Genomic DNA, 15,568 nt, shown 5'->3' with positions numbered 1-15,568 from the left:
TTTGAGTTGTTCGCACCTCTCCTTAACAGCTCAGCAATGAACAAAAGTCACACATCACTGTATAAAATGCTGAGATTTATAAAAAGTTAAAATCAAGAATGAGAATTATACTTTATTTGCTGATGGAAAATATGCCCTACAGTGACGCAGGGGTTGAGTTTTTGTAAATCACGTGATAAAGTTGCTTAATATTTCTGTCAACCATCAGGGAGCTTAAATAGCAGAAAATTCAGAAGAGAGAGGAAGGAGGTGAGAAGCAAACAGGGAGCTGCTCCTCTAAGCTGTATATGAGTTTGTCACTTCAAAAAATCTAGACTGTAGTAAGAAAATATAACTTCTACTACAAATAACATTCTGGAGATTTCTAGGTTATTTTTATTCATACTAAGGGTTTGGGGTTTTTTGACAGATAAGCAAGCGCGGTCACATAGACACATATTTCCTTCCCCTCAGAGCAAAAATGCTTTGTCCTTGTATTAAGGTCCTGCTCCTGCATACAGGAAATCCTGGTTATGTTTCAGATTATTGCAAACCCTTAATGCTCCCGTGTGCTTGCTTGTGTGTTAAAGCTAAAGAGAGAAATGAGCGGTGTGAACCAGGATGAAGATGAAATTGGTAATATTCTATGAGCTCAGCCTTTAGTATGGAAGAAAATTAACAACTAGCTGTACCACTTAAACCTGTTTCTTTCTGCATCCCATGTTATATTTTTATACTGCCGCATTTCCAAGCAAGGGAGAAGCTATTGGGCTGAAAACGCTGCAAAGAAAATGTTCAAGGTGAGTCATTTGTATGAGAAAAAGTCGTGGAGTGTGGATAACTTGTGTATGACTCATGGCAACGTGTGTCATTTGTCAGAGAAAACAATGCTGATCAAGGAGAAACTGCTTGAGCAACAGGGTGAAAAGATTGATTTTTAAGGCGTTCACACTGTTGCCGAGACAAATGCACGTGTAGCACTCACTTTAAAAATGGCAAATTTTAAGAATATTGCCCTAAGTGTTCGAGTTTATTTAGCATACAGCTGGGAAGTCATTCTTTGTTTCGTACTTTATTGATCTGGTGAATCATTGTTCACTTGTAGCACACCAACTTACATTCATTTAAACATTGGCGGTGCTATTTACAACAGTGACAAAATAATAAATGCTTCCTGTCCCTATCGACATTAATGAAATAATTCAAACTGTGCCCTCTGGGCACCAGACCGAGTATTGTTAAATAGTACGATTTACTGAAGTGTAAAATTTACTACTTGCCTGCTGAGCTACTGCACGCTCTTTGACAAATGCATTTGTGAAGGAAGACGTGGCGGTGTAAGACTGTTTTTGTGGTTAAGGAAACCGTAACTGTAGGAGACTGAATTGCAGTAGGATGTGTCCGCAGCCTGTGAATTCATATTTTGCAGCATTTTAAAAAGTTGGGGTCTGTACATTAGGATGCACCTGCACTGTCACCACGTAAAATACTTCTGATCTCAGCCTTGGGATGAAATGGGATATGAAGATATTGCAAAATTTTGTGGTATTTTGAAGAAAAATGAAATACTTTGAATTATGTTAGAAATTTAAGTGTTAGTGTGATTTAGAGAGTATGTGTGGATTTTAACCTCCAAAGAATTGTGTGGCGACAGTATCCTTAGATGATACTGGCTGGGATCGGTCATCCCAAAGTGGTTCAATATCCTTATGCCTGGTATTAATCAAAAAGCTGTGTGCTTTTATACTTGATACAAACAGAGCAGATCTTTAACTTTATAAAGTTAGATGGAGGAAACGCTAGACTGCAAAAACTCAAACTGAGTCAGCGGAGGGGAGCAGCAGGAACATGTTCGTTTGTCAGCTCGTCTCCTTCCAAATGCAGGAGGTGACGCGTGAATCTGTCCAACGCAATTGCATGATCCAAGAAGTGGAACGCTGCTAGTTTCACTCGAGAGACATCAAGTTTATCTCCTGAATAATAAATAAGCAGGAATATTGTTTAGGGAAATATTAAATCCATCTAGAAGTGAACCCTAGACAACAAGAAAATGGTGGTTGGATATAAGTAACAGCTTGCTCCGCCTGAAGTGGGTGCAGTAGAATAAGCTATGTAGAAAGGTGGAATCACATTGGTAAAATAAAGGGCACCATGGCTTCACAAAAATACCATAAACCAGGTACAGAAAAAAACCAAGGAGTAACCAACAATATAAAACACATGTGAAGACAACTCTTAAATGTCTATTTAATATAAAAGTACCTCTGCAAAGATAATTTTCAACTATTTCTGCAGTAACTCCAGTGTTCAGATGAAGCTTTGAGAAAACAAAACTGTGGCCTCGTGCCCTTGAATTTCAAATCCAAGGAACACGTGACAAATGAAGCTTAGGATGGTCTTGTTCATGTTTTTCACTTTATATGCTGAAAAGTGGGAAAAACCCCCCACTGTTGGATGAAGACAGGAATATATTTCATTCCCTGCACCTTAATCTTGGAGAGTAGCTTCCACTGTTTCTTTCTCACTAACAGCTCTAGGAAAGAATCAAATTCATTGTTCTGTGGTTTTCCTGCCCAGTTTTTCCCTTTCCCCCTGCAACGCGGACAGCTCTCCGCTAGCGGTCTCCCCAGGCACGTTCGAGCTGCCCGCGTCCGACCCCTTCCCTCGGCACAACCGGGACGCGCAATGATGACATTGCGTTAGGGATGCCTTGGCACCCGATAACATAGACGTGTTTGTGAAAATACAGATAAAATTAGGAAAATATCCTGCCTGTCTGTTTCTCCTGATGCAGAACAGGCTGTGAAGTTTGGGGGTTTTTTTTCTTTTCTTTCGATATTTTGAAGTGGGCTGTTCCTTGTTCTATCGAGTAGACAAAAATGTGCACCCCTAATGAGTGCGAGTAAAAAACTGCTCATTCTAAATTTTAGCATTCAGAAATTGAAATAAAGTGCTGTTAAAAACATATTTAAGACTCTCTGCATGTTAGTTAATATTTTTGAAAACCCAGGCACAAGCAGAGTATGCAGTGATGGGTCTTTTATGTTTTTGCAGTTACTGAAAGCATCAGGAAAGACCCAAGACTGATTTTGTCCTTTTACTGCAGCTTTGCCGATGGCTTTGATAAGATGATCGATTCCACCTCTTGAGTAACTCTGTCCATCACGTTTCTTGCCCTGTCCTCCCATGAAGAGGTACCAGTGCCATCATGTATCTTCGTCTCGAAAACACTCCCTTAACTTTTCTCTCTTGATGCTACATTTTGAATAGTCAGGCTGTTTGCATCTGAATAAAGCAGCCTGGTTTGTTTTTCAGGCACGGGTGGGTGTAATTTTGCATTTCCTCCTCTCCACACCCTCCTTCTCCTCTGACTCTCTTGATGAACTGGCAGAAGTTGGGGCTCCCTGCTCGCCCCTCCCATGCGTGATGGGGCTGGAGGAAGCTCTAACCCCTCCCAGGGAGGGAGCTGGGCAGAGGCAGCTGAGTGCTGCAGCAGAGCCTGACCAGGGACCTCGTCCTGCCAAAGCCCCGTCCCTCTTGCTTGCAGCCTGCAGTAGGTCCCAGCAGCTGGGATCTGCAGCAGGGAACTCGCCGGCCGGCTTTGCTGAACCCCTGTGGGCACTTTCCTGTCCGGCTTGCCCCACCAAGGGATCGACATGGTGGCCACCTGCCTGCACCTGGCCGGATTTGTCTGCAGTTTTATAGGGTGGATCGGGGTGGTTGTGGCAACGGCCACCAATGACTGGGTGGTGACTTGTGGCTACACCATTACCACCTGCAGGAAAATGGATGAGCTGGGATCCAAGGGGCTGTGGGCAGACTGCGTCATGGCGACAGGTCTCTATCACTGCAAGCCTCTCGTGGACATCCTCATACTGCCAGGTAGGTGTGCCCCGTCCTCCCCCTTCCCACCCGGAGATGAGGAGCAAAGCCTTGCTCTGAGCGGGGCAGGTCCTGCTGCAGGATGGCGAAGCTCCTTCGACATCATTGGTGCAGGAGATGGTCCGTTAAATATGCTAAAGAAAGTGAATGATAGCTCATAACATGATTCTCATTAATTTATACCTGGTTTTAATTGTACCCAGGTATCATGTTATTTGTGGCTATTAAAGTCCAGTTAATGTTTAATCATTGCTCTTAGTAAATGCTTGCTCTTCCTTTCACATCTTCTATCTAGACTGCATTACTAAACATATATGGTATATTGAGGTATAACAGAGTTCTCTGAGTTTTGCTTTGAGATGATGATGAACTATTACAAATGTTAAGGTTCTAGTCCTTAAAATGATTTTGAGTATAATGAATCTTTCAGCATCTATTATCAATGCTGCTATGGCTTTTAATCTTTTGGAAGATCATCATTAGTCTTGAGGGTCTTGTGCTTCCCACATGTTCTAAGGCAAGACAGAACTTTTACATGGCAAACAGATGGAACTACATTTAACTTGTCTTGATATTTTCTAATTATATAGTAATTTTCAGCTAGTTTACTGCAAAGCAAAAATTAAACAAGGTATTTAATCAGTATTAATACATCTTTTGAGCCAATTAAACCTGCCAAAGTCTTGTGTGCTCTTGTCCCTGTAAGCTGAGTTAACGATCTTATCTGTTTCAATCAGTTAACTCTGCAGCGCTGCTTTGTTCTGCTGTGGTTTAGATTGCACCTCCTCTAGCATTTCAGAGCTGACATTCCAAAGCTGACAGGGTAGAAATAACCATTCCTTGTAGTTTTCTTTCATGTTTCCTTATTTCTTTGTTTAAACTGTTGTGAAACTTAGATTATTCCTGATATTTTCTCTGTTACAGAGTCTAGTCTGTATGACATAGTGCTTAGGAATATTGAATCTCTCAGACTAGCTCCTATTCTCCCTTTCTCTGTGTGTGTATACTTTTATTTTAGTAGGTTTACCTTCCTTATTGCCACTATTGTTCAATATGATCCAGGACAGAAGACAGAGAAAAGGCTTGCCCCAAAAGAAATATTACTGAATGAAATTTAATAAATAGGTAAACAGGTCTTTCAACAGCGGAAAGCAATGCTTCTCTCCAGCAGAAACAAATCACAAAACACGATGCTTCTGCTTGTAACCTATTTAATACCCACAGTTTTTCATGAGAGGGAAATTTATCCTGTGTGCCCGATAGCTGGAATGTATTTGGAGTCCTTCGTTGTCTAAGTCTTTAAAATGAATGTGTTTGTATTCTTATTTAATTGGGATTGATTGCACAGAAACCACACTGGACACTGCCATCTCCTTTGTTTAGGATCTCATTTTTTTGCCCTGAACTCCTCAGGTGACTTTTGTTTTTAAGATTCCTCTTGAAAAAATCAAGCAAATATTCAATATACACAGAGTCTGCATTTCCAGGAACAATGAAATCCTCATTTCTGGTGTCTTACCTGTATGTCAGCGAGACTCACTTGAGGCCCCTTTTTGCTGATATTGTTTGAGACATCATGAAACTCCGTGTCTGCATGTGGCAGCTTCATTTTGTTAATAAGACGGGAAAGAGAGCCAGCACATTCGCTCTGCTGGAGGCACTGGAGCAAATCTGACACTTTTTCTTTTTCTTTTTCATGCAAGTAATGACCTGGGTTTATGCATTTATATATAGATTTTATATAGCATATATACATTTTATATAAGAATATATAAAAAGAAATTATATATTCATTATATATATATGAAAACATTTTAAAAATTGTTACATTATTATACATAGACCCTCACAGAGTGGTAGAAAAGTCACGGCCCTGCCCAGCACACCCACAGTCCCCGGCCGCTGTTGCTCCTCACTGCCTGGTGCTAGGCTGCTGCAGCACAGGGCCAGGAGAGGGGTGGTAACTCGTGAAACGCCAGGGCATCCCGTGATGTCCGTTGGGACCCAGAGGAATGATGTGGCCCTTGGTTATGGCAACTCAAGCAGCTCTGCGAAGCGCAGGCATTTCTTCTCCCTGAGGAAGAGCTGTGCCAGCTCGAGCCACGGGTCTCCTCTGAAACCCCGCTAGCGGGCTGGGCTCCTGAGGTGCAGCATCGGGACGGGGCCGTGGCTGGTGAGCATCCCTCCTCCTCCATGGTGGTATCCAATGGACCTGCATGTTTCAGTGATGGGTCTTCAACTATTCAGCCCTCCTCTGGATAACTGTGGACCTCCTCTGCTCACAGCAAGATGCTCTTTAAGACTTTAAATTCTTGTTATTTAATCAAGGCTGTCTTTGTGAAGATATAGGGAAACTCCTTCCTAGCCGTTTCTCTTGTTTTCCCTTCCCATATTTCCCAGTCCCGTAATTCCTCAGTGTCTTGCCGGGACAAGCTGGTGTTTTCCAGGCGGTGCTGCTTGTTTGTTGGAAAATTTTGAGCTCGCACATCCCGTGTTCATGCACTAACCACTGTACTGCAGTCTCACTGTCTTAATTGTTTACACAAAGGAATGAACCTGTCTCCTGTACTCCATGCAAGCGTTGGGAGCTAATCAGACAGACAACTTTGTCCAAAGGTCTCCTTCTCTTGTGCCGAATAATCAAAATCCTCTTGCCTTGCCTTGCCAACAGGGTATGTCCAAGCATGTCGAGCACTGATGATTGCTGCCTCCGTCCTGGGTCTTCCCGCTATCTTCCTGCTGATAACAGTCTTGCCCTGCATCCGAATGGGCCACGAGCCTGGAGCTGCCAAGTACCGGCGGTCGCAGCTGGGAGGGATCCTCATCATCCTCCTGGGTAAGGTGCCCGCTGGCCCCGCGTGTGTGCGGAGCTGGAGGTCTTCTTCTGCTCCAAGACAATGTGGTGCAAGCTGACTGAGCACATTCACCTGAAAGCACGGTTGTCCAGGCTGGGCTGACCCTGAAGCCCTTCAGCATCGCTGCAGACTGTGGGGCGAACAAAAGGCACGAACAGGAGTGGGAGGACAAAGAGAGGAGGCAGGGAGCAAAGCAGGGTGAAGAGGGGAGGGCTGTGAAACCCTTGTCTTGTGGAGTCCTTGGGCATGGCCACCGCCTGTGTCTGTGGGAGGGCGATGGCCATTGCACCCAGGCAGCTGCCTGCAGGCAATGGTTTTGCTGGTTCGCTGTGGAGGCGATGCTATTTTTGGAAAAGGGTCTAAACTCCCAAGCTGCTTACTGGGAAAGGATAGCCTCCGAATTTTCCCTGGGCATCGCAGATGCAGCCAGGTCAAAGTAAGCTGAGGTGTGTAAGAGGGGTTGAGGGGGTGCTGGTGCTGCGGGGACAGCACGGGAGGGCGCAAGGAGGTGGCACGGACCTGGGAAGAGGGGTGGCATGTTCCCTGTGCCTCCCAAACCCCTCTGACCAACCTTGCCCTTGGCCTCCAAGTTCCCCTGGGAATTTCTTCCTGTCCTCAGTGTCTGCGGAGATTGTTTTGAGCAGTGCAGACTGTGGAGCTCATTGTCCCCAATGCCACACCTGCATGTTCTTGAAGCCTCGTCATCTCAGCAACAGGCTGCGGTGCCTTGTTTTTACCCATCCGTGTGGCAGAGGAGGAGGGGTGAGGGAAAGTGGCCTCTTTGTGTGGCTCTGCTGGTCGCTGGCAGCCCGTGCTGACATCATGCCCATCTTCTTTCTTCTTCTTCTCATTTTTTTTTCAAGTGGGCACTGGCTATAGCTGCAGGCTCGGAGGGGCCGTCCTCTGGACACTCCTTCCTTGCACGCGGTCCTTCCTCCGGTGCCTTGGTGAGAAGCAGTTGTTACGAGTTGGTGCATCCAAAATCTAAGGGACTGAGACCAAGGGGTCTGTGGGGCTTAAGGGCACGTTGCCGTAGCTGGAAGTCCTAAAATCAGCTTTGTACAGGGCCTGTTTAGGACATCCCGATCATGAACAGCCACATTAGAGAGCTGTCGGAACATCCCTGTCCCGAAACCTTCAGTCATGTATTTGGGCTTGGCAAAGTGAAAGAAAAAGGGTTTTTTTCCTGCCTGTGAATGAAATTTTCGTGCTGGAGGAGTCTGCTCTGTCGGATTTCCCTGCCTGGGATGGGGGAGGCCCAGCAGATCTGCACTTGGTCGCAAACAAACGCAAGTTTTCGGTTCCAGTCCAGGAGAACCGTGCTGTCGATCAGCCCCGTTTGCGTGGCTGCGGACGTGGAGACGAGAGCATTGCCCCTAAATCTGCTTTGCCGAAGGGCGACAGGATTACAGAACCAGCACACAGGCAGCAAACAAATCGCAGGGGCAGTGTTGGGTAACGCTGCACTAGAATAAGTGAAATCCCACATCTCGCAGTGTTGCAGCAGGGTTTGGGGGCTCGTGTGCCACTCGCCCATCCTGGTCCTGCTGCGCTGTGACTCCAGGGAGGAGAATGGATGTAAGAGGATGAAGGAGAGGAGTTGTGGTGCTCCAAAAGCCGGGCTCCTCTCTGCCTCAGAACATGGGTTTCCTACTGAGTAGATCCTGTGAGGAAAGGAAACGTGTACTTACATAGACATTGGCAGACAAATGCTCTTTGGGTCGGATTTGGGCTTCTTGCTGTTTTTTACCCCTGTGAGTTTTGAAGCATTTACAGGTGAAGTGATTTGCTCATGTTGCTGATACCCTGAATGATCTAGGCTGGGAACAGCAGCTTGGTCACAATGTTTTAGTCACAATTACAATAATGCTCTTTTTGTCAGATCACAAATGAAGGATAAATAAGGTCCTTTTGCTCTTAAGTTGTTGTTGGGTTTTTTTTTTAATCAACAACAACAAAGCGACCCACATGTATTTTTACAAAACCCAATTTTTTCCAGGCCGATCAACAAGACGGTCCCTTTGGAAGGAGAATAATGTACAGAGCTCGGGACTTTGACATTATTTCAGCTGATTAATGACCTGTTATTTGCAAAATGAGGTGTTACCATTCCAGAGCATTTAATAAGCATGAATAAGGCCTCAAAAGACATAATACTGACTTAAAATTCATTATGCTGTAAAAGTAATATGCCTCGGACTGTTCTTATTTACCCGCTGGCCACTGAACTGTCGTTTGTGGTTTCCCGCAACCGCACGGGCTCTGCCCTTTTCCTCTAAGTGGAGACCATTTCCCAGAAGTCTGGGTAAAAGAAAACAACCCCCAAAACACTCGCTAATGTAGCAGAATAGAGATGTGATCAGAGGAGCTGGCCCCATGGCAAACTTCACTTGTTGCTCAGGGAAGGGATGGCAGTTTGGCAGTGAAATGTATTAAAAAAGGAAAACAGGGGTTGAACCGGTGTGGGGGGAAAAAAAAAACCCAAGCAAAAAAGTTGAAAACTTGCCAGGAAAGCAATGGGTTCAGATATTCCATTGATTTTTCTGCCCGCTGATAATAGCAGGCTGCAGAGTGCAACCTGTGTGCACACCCTCCTATCCTGCCTGCTGATGTATTTATGACTTCGCTTGATCCTATCTGTCCGAGAGAATTGATTTATTGCCGAAAACAACCGTCAGCGGAGGTTTGCTCTGAGCCAGTATGAAAACATTTCGTACGCTAGTGTTGATGGAAAAACCCTGGCCCATCCTGTGTTGATACTAATTTGGGGGACCCCGTGCTGGTAACCAAGTGGGTATTTTCCTAATGGAGGTGAGGGACCCGAGAGACTGGAAAACACAGATGAAAAATACATTAGTTATTGGCAATTACTACTGAAAAATTACCGTATTAGCTGTTGCATACTAAATAAAGGATATTAATAAGTTTTTCTGGACACTGCATGAGATTTACTTGTAAAACCATAGATATTAAGACAAAAAGGTTGCTTTGAATACAGAAAAAAAAAATCATGGATGTCTATTATTTCAACCAAATGCTTTGAAAGAGAAATCTGTGTGACTTTGAGTCAGCAACCCAGAATGATTAAATTTAGCTGTGAAAGAGAAGTATTCTTGTTCTGCAGAAAGCCTTTAACTTACTGTTAAGGAATTTGGCAGGGACTCACTGTCCTTTGAGTTAGAGTAATCCTGCTCTGTCTCCCCCACCTCCCCAAGCACCTTCTGTACTTCTTGTCTATGTGCACTTCATCTGATTAAAATATGCCTGTAATGTAGAATATTAAGAGTTTCAGCTCAACGCATTGAGCCACTGCAAGTTCGCAGTCAAAAAGGACCTAGAAAAGCAGGAGCCTGGGATGTGTCCTTGTGGATTCACAGTGATCTGATGGTGCAAGGACAACCCTACCAGCTATTACTGAGATGACTTCTGCAGGTAGAGGCAGTGGCTTTACAAGACTGCCTACTCTAGCTGCAGAAAGCAGGCAAGCTTTCCAGTATGTGTGCACCCCAAAATACGCCTGTTGTTCCAGCTAACACAGTTGATCTAATAGAAAATATGCCTTCTGTTTGCAGACTTTCTTTTACTTTTCTGCTAGACTATATTGACCACAGCAGCTCTACTCTCTGAAGACATTCATATTTAGAGAGAGGCAAAGGGTCTCAGCATCAGCACAAAAGCAAAAGGGTAATAATTTCTATTCAAAGAGTTCACCCTTGTAGACAGCTATTTTAGTACTTGAAAATTGCCCTAAAAAGCCTTTTCCAGTCCCTTAGGGTTTCTTGGCAAATAAACTTTTCTTCAGCCTTTCTCTGCGATACGGCTAGACCAAAATTCGAGTCCACCAAGAAATATTACAATTGCAGACCACCCTTTTCCCATCTTCTCAGAGGATTTACAACCCAATCTAATCTACGCAGAGCAATGAAATCCAGTCCGGTTTCAGGGCGTTCCTCTTGCTGAGCAACGGGGTCACTGGTGACTGACGGCAGCTGGTAGCCTCCGAAGACAGAGAGGTCAAACTAACCCATGCAAAGTCCTTGGCTTGTGTTTCACAGCTTGCTAGTATTGTCAGCATTAAAATAAGGTGGTTTTACATGTAGTAGAGCCGCATGCACAAGAGATGCCATTGTGTTAGTGTCCCTGAGAGCTCTTCTCACCCCACTGCGAGTGTTTTCTTCGGTCCTGTGTTGTGGGGGAGGGTCTGGATAGATAAGGCTCTTATAGTCTATGGACATAAATATATATATATATATATATATTTACTGCTGACAGAAAAAGAAAAGATGATTGTGTTTTTTCGGACAACAAAGAAGCTTTTTTTTCCGGAGCCCATTAGAATGCTTTGTGGATTCCCAACTGATACATTTTTGTTTTAAAGCGTTAGAGGGTCATGAGCTGTGTGCAGGACGGATCCACACGCAGGAGAAATGCTGCTCTCCCCTCCCTGCCTTCTCCAGAAATTCCTTCCAAAGCCACAGGGTCCTTGCTTTGAGGAGGCCCAAAATTATTACTGGCTTTATTAGCATCCTTCAAACGTTCTTCTCTTTTCCATAAGAAAATATTTTCTCTCACAATAACTACAGCTATTGAGGATGGGTTTTCTGCTGTACAGGCCAGGAGTTATGGTTTGTTCTTCACTTTAACTAAACAATTTTAATTTTAATCTCATCCCCCCCCCCTTTTTTTTTTTCTCCTATTGCAACCTTAACTTTTTGACACTGCCTCCAGATACCTTTTAATGCGGTCGGTGGAAATCTGTAACGCTGCCACGGTCCTGTTATTGTTTTGCTCTGATTCTCTGATAGCCACAAGGATGGAGTCCTGCACAGCTTGTCCCAGAGGCAAGTAAATATTGACAGATTAATTCTTCTCAGATGTACAGGCCATAAAGGAGTATTGTTTTAGGATCTGCTCCTGTGAGGTGATTAACACCATCAACTCCTGTTGCCCTCGGTGCCTGTGGGGACTTTGCAGGATGGAGGTAGCACCCTTAGTGAGGGTGGTGAGTGTGACCTTGTGTAGCACAAGGAGAATGCAGGGCACGTGTTTTCTCCCTGCCTGGAGCAAACCACGCGTGTGTGCTGCACACTGAAACACTGTGGTCCCTAGCCTGGCTGCCTGCGAAGTGCTGCGTTTGAACCCGCTTTACTGTCCTGAGGGTATCTGCTTCACACATCCCCCACCTAGCACTCCTCGCAGCACCACCGTGGCAGCCTTCCTGCTTTTTGTGAAAAAAATAAAAAAATAAAAAAATCTATGGAATTTCAAGCTAAATTTGAAGTCTGCAGTTATTTTTTGACCCACTGTAGACTCTAGGTAAAATACTGTTTTCCCTTCAGATGAGGTCCCATTTCTATTCAATTCAATAGGTTTCCAGAGAGCCTTTCTGGGTTTGTCCCCATCACTTTGACACAGAGAAACTTCCCTAGGGAAGCGGTGTCTGCTTTCCAGAGCTATGAGACATTTCCCTCTCCATAGAAAACCCCGCCAATGCTGTACTGCTGCTTATTTTGTCCCTGCCCATTTTCTGCTTGTATTTTATAAACCCTACTCTGTCTCGCTAAGTGCTGGGATACTTCATTAATGTTTATGTGACCATTCAGTAGAGCAACTGCGGTGATGCTGACTGACGTGGGCTGAGGACGTAGCACGTGAGTTCATGCAGGAATAGCGATTTAAACCAGTTGACTCTGGGCCACCGATTTTACTGTCTCACCCATGCATACAGCTTTTGTGGTCTTGCTTCATATCTAATCTATTCCTAGTTCTGCAGCTCTCCAGAGCATCAATTTCAGGGATGACTTTCCTTTTTCCCCCTTAAAGATATTTCTAGGGAGCAAATCTGTTTCCCTTGTAATAAATAGATCAGATTCTGTCAAGCAGCAGTTGTTTTTTTTCTTTTTGTTTGTTGGTGCTTGAGAGAGATGGCTGTTCTCTCTTGATCTCTCTCCCACGCTGCCCCCTGCTCGGAGATCTCTTGGACCAAGCCCTGATGCTGATGCTCCTGGGTCCCTCCGTGGGAGTGCAAGGGAGGAGAGATGGGCTTCCTCTCTGTCCCCTGTCCTGCAGAGCCTTCCCTCCCTTTTGGTGTGCTTTGTGTCCCCGTGGTGGGGTTACCTGCTGGAGTTACCTTTCCTTTCCATCCCTCCCCAGCCATGTGCGGCGTCGTTGCGACCATCTGGTTTCCCGTGTGCGCCCACCGCGAGACCACCATTATGAGCTTCGGCTACTCCCTGTACACGGGCTGGATCGGCTCTGCGCTCTGCCTCTTCGGCGGCTGCGTCATCGTCTGCTGCTCGGGAGATGCCCAGACGTTCGGTGAAAACCGTTTCTACTACGCCTCGGGATCCAGCTCCCCCACCCACGCGAAGAGCGCTCACGTGTAAGCGTCCTGGGGACGTCCCACGGCTGCCGTCGGATGCTTTGGCTGGTGGGTTTGCGTGCCCTGGGTTTGCTTCTGCTGACGTGCACCGCTGTCAGGCTCCCAGGGGAAGACTTAGAAAAGCAGCACAAATGTCTGGTAGTTTGAAGTGTTATTCTCCCCATCTGTTCCCCCCTTCTCTAGAAAAGAAAGCTCCAGCCAGCCCTACCTCTTGGTCCTTCCCATTTTGTCTTGACCACCGCTCCCCCACCGTCTTGCAGCCAGGATGACTCAGATGGTTTGGGGCTGTCATGTGGGTTTTAGGGCTTTTATTTTATTTTCTAGCTCCCCTGATTATAGGAGAGTTTAAAGCAATAAAACAGAAACGAGAGAGACACTTTCCCGTTGTTAGAAGGACTCTGGCAGCTTCTCCCACCGCGTCAGGATTTGCTTCCCCCTGTTCAAGGTCACTGGTTTGGCACGGTTTGGGATGAGGGTAGGGAGGAAGGCTGTACTCTCCAACCGGGCAAATGTTTCTCTTTTGGAACAAGAGTAGGGGAATTTTTTCTGCCTTTCTCTGTAAATACTTTTGTATGAGTTTGATCATGTTAGTAACAGTATTTCCCCCACCCCCACAGTCATCAGTATGAAGGAAAGAGAACTCAAAGGTCCTAATTACATGGTAGATAACAGTGCCTTTTTATATAGTTTTAAATGACTTTGGGGGCTCTAATCCCCGCACTCTGGTTTGGTTTCTTTTTTTCCTTTGTACAGATCAGTTACTAAAAACGTATTTTTACATTCTTTTAAACTCCTTGCTTTCTTCCTCTAAATTTGTGTTCTGCCTTGCATCGTTAAAGTAGCACATTTTAACCCAGAGTATAATGTACCTGTTACAATACAATTCTGGTGAATACTGATGATGCCTTTGTACTTTCAGTGAAATACTGTACAATAAATAACAGAGTGCCTGCAACCACTGGCTTCTTTCCTGCCTTCCTTCCCCTGCGTGTTTCCATAGCTAGCTTTTCCATGACAGGGGTTTCCCAATGATTTTGAAGATTTTTTTTTTTTTAATAGCAGTTCAGGATGAGACATTCTGCTCTGCTGTGGGATTAAGTGGAACTTTGAGGGTTTTTTGGAATATTTAAAATATGAGTAATCTTCCTGCGTGGTAATGACCTCTGGCCTATCCATTTGTTCTTTCAATGTTCCTGATAGCAGCTTGCACCAGAGGTATGGACTCGTGGTTCTCTTCACATCGGTGAGGCTTAGAAACCCACTGAAGTGGTGGAGATGCACCCCCCAGCACTGCCTGGGGCGTGCTGAAGTTGATAAGTCACGTTGCTGGAAGTGCTCTCAACTAAAATAAGAGTCTGATCTGGGGTCATCGCTCTCTTTGATTAAAACCGTGTAAGATCAAGATCTAACTCAGTCCTTATCAGAGGCTATAGCAATTTAATTACGTTGATACAAAATCCCATCTGTTCCTGGAGATGTTAACTCAGTTCAAGTAATTCATGTAAGCCAGGCTGCAGGAGCAGGAAAAGAGGAATAGCCGCTGTTCAAGCGTGGACAAGACGGAGAGCCCAGGTGGTGTTGCGTGTAGGAGGAAAGGGGATTGAGCACGTAGAGGAGAGGGCCAACCAAATTGTTTGGGATGATGGGGAAGAACTTGCAAACGAGGCCGCTAGTCAAGCCTCGGTGGATTACAAACTGTCCTTTCATCTTTGTCTACTTCAGTTGGAGAATCCAAACTGGGCGATACAGCCATGGGCAAGGATGCTGCAGCTCCCACACCTTGCCTCCTCCATGTGGGAAGCCAAGGTGGAAGCATTTAAAAGGAGTGAATAAGGAGGCTCCAGGAGGGGCTGCTCATGTCCCAGGCTGCCTGCGCATCGCCCTCCAGCTCCGACACGCAACCCCAGCATCTGCCTTTAAGACTGAGCGGTCTTGAACGCGTCTCTGTTGTGCAGGCTTTGCATCGCTGCCATCCTATACAATGTACCCAAGGCGGGCAGCGGCGCGGGGCTGGCGGCAGGACACTTGTGCCCATTACATCACAGGCAGGGCACAGGCAGTTGTTGTATGCGCTGGAGAGACGCTATAAGTGCTGCCATTGATGTGCGGGTGCCACGGGCGAAGGGGTAGCGCACAGACGTGCCAGCTTGTGCAGGCTGCCCGGGGATTGTGGATTGTGCGCCGCTGCCCGAGGCTTTAGCCGAGTGACGGCTCTGCCGGTTAACCCCGGGGCCGACGGCGGTGTGGGAGACCTCAGAGCAGAAAGCTGCTGGAACGCTGCCCTGCAAACGGCCCTGGAGTGAAACGGGAGGGAAAAGCACAGGGAAACTTGTCTGAGATGCTTGAGGCGGGGGTTGGCAAGGCGTTGGTGTTGCCGGAGGGGGCCGGGCAGTCGTGCATGACCCAACGAGGACTGAGCACTGCCAGGCAGCACTTATGGGTTTTTTGCTGCCCACACCAATGGGCTGCA

General features: G+C 45.8%; 1 protein-coding gene across 4 annotated transcripts; it reads left to right on the top strand.

Moving 5' to 3' along the window:
* Positions 1-522: 522 nt before the first annotated feature.
* Positions 523-14,051, top strand: CLDN11 (claudin 11). 4 transcript variants are annotated; one of them, XM_054835362.1, is made up of 4 exons: positions 523-779; positions 3,761-3,861; positions 6,533-6,697; positions 12,870-14,051. In XM_054835362.1, the coding sequence occupies exons 1-4, from the start codon at positions 700-702 to the stop codon at positions 13,100-13,102; spliced, it is 579 nt and encodes a 192-aa protein (XP_054691337.1). In that variant the 5' UTR covers positions 523-699; the 3' UTR covers positions 13,103-14,051. The 4 variants fall into 4 exon arrangements, with proteins under 4 accessions (XP_054691337.1, XP_054691340.1, XP_054691338.1 ...); XM_054835363.1 differs by lacking the exon at positions 523-779 and adding an exon at positions 3,111-3,173; XM_054835365.1 differs by lacking the exon at positions 3,761-3,861 and having other exon boundaries at positions 632-779.
* Positions 14,052-15,568: the final 1,517 nt, after the last annotated feature.

The sequence above is a fragment of the Grus americana genome, chromosome 9 (genome assembly GCF_028858705.1).
Source record: "Grus americana isolate bGruAme1 chromosome 9, bGruAme1.mat, whole genome shotgun sequence".
NCBI classification, from domain to species: Eukaryota; Metazoa; Chordata; class Aves; order Gruiformes; family Gruidae; genus Grus; species Grus americana.
Note: the sequence above shows the minus strand (reverse complement) of the source record. Positions and strands in the feature narration are given on the sequence as shown.

Bases quoted from the DNA above. Each gene is read 5' to 3' on its own strand.
- CLDN11 (XM_054835361.1), top strand. From the start codon at position 3,636: ATGGTGGCCACCTGCCTGCACCTGGCCGGATTTGTCTGCAGTTTTATA. The intron at 3,862-6,532 runs GTAGGTGTGCCC...CCTTGCCAACAG, and splicing joins GGACATCCTCATACTGCCAG to GGTATGTCCAAGCATGTCGA. The intron at 6,698-12,869 runs GTAAGGTGCCCG...ATCCCTCCCCAG, and splicing joins GATCCTCATCATCCTCCTGG to CCATGTGCGGCGTCGTTGCG.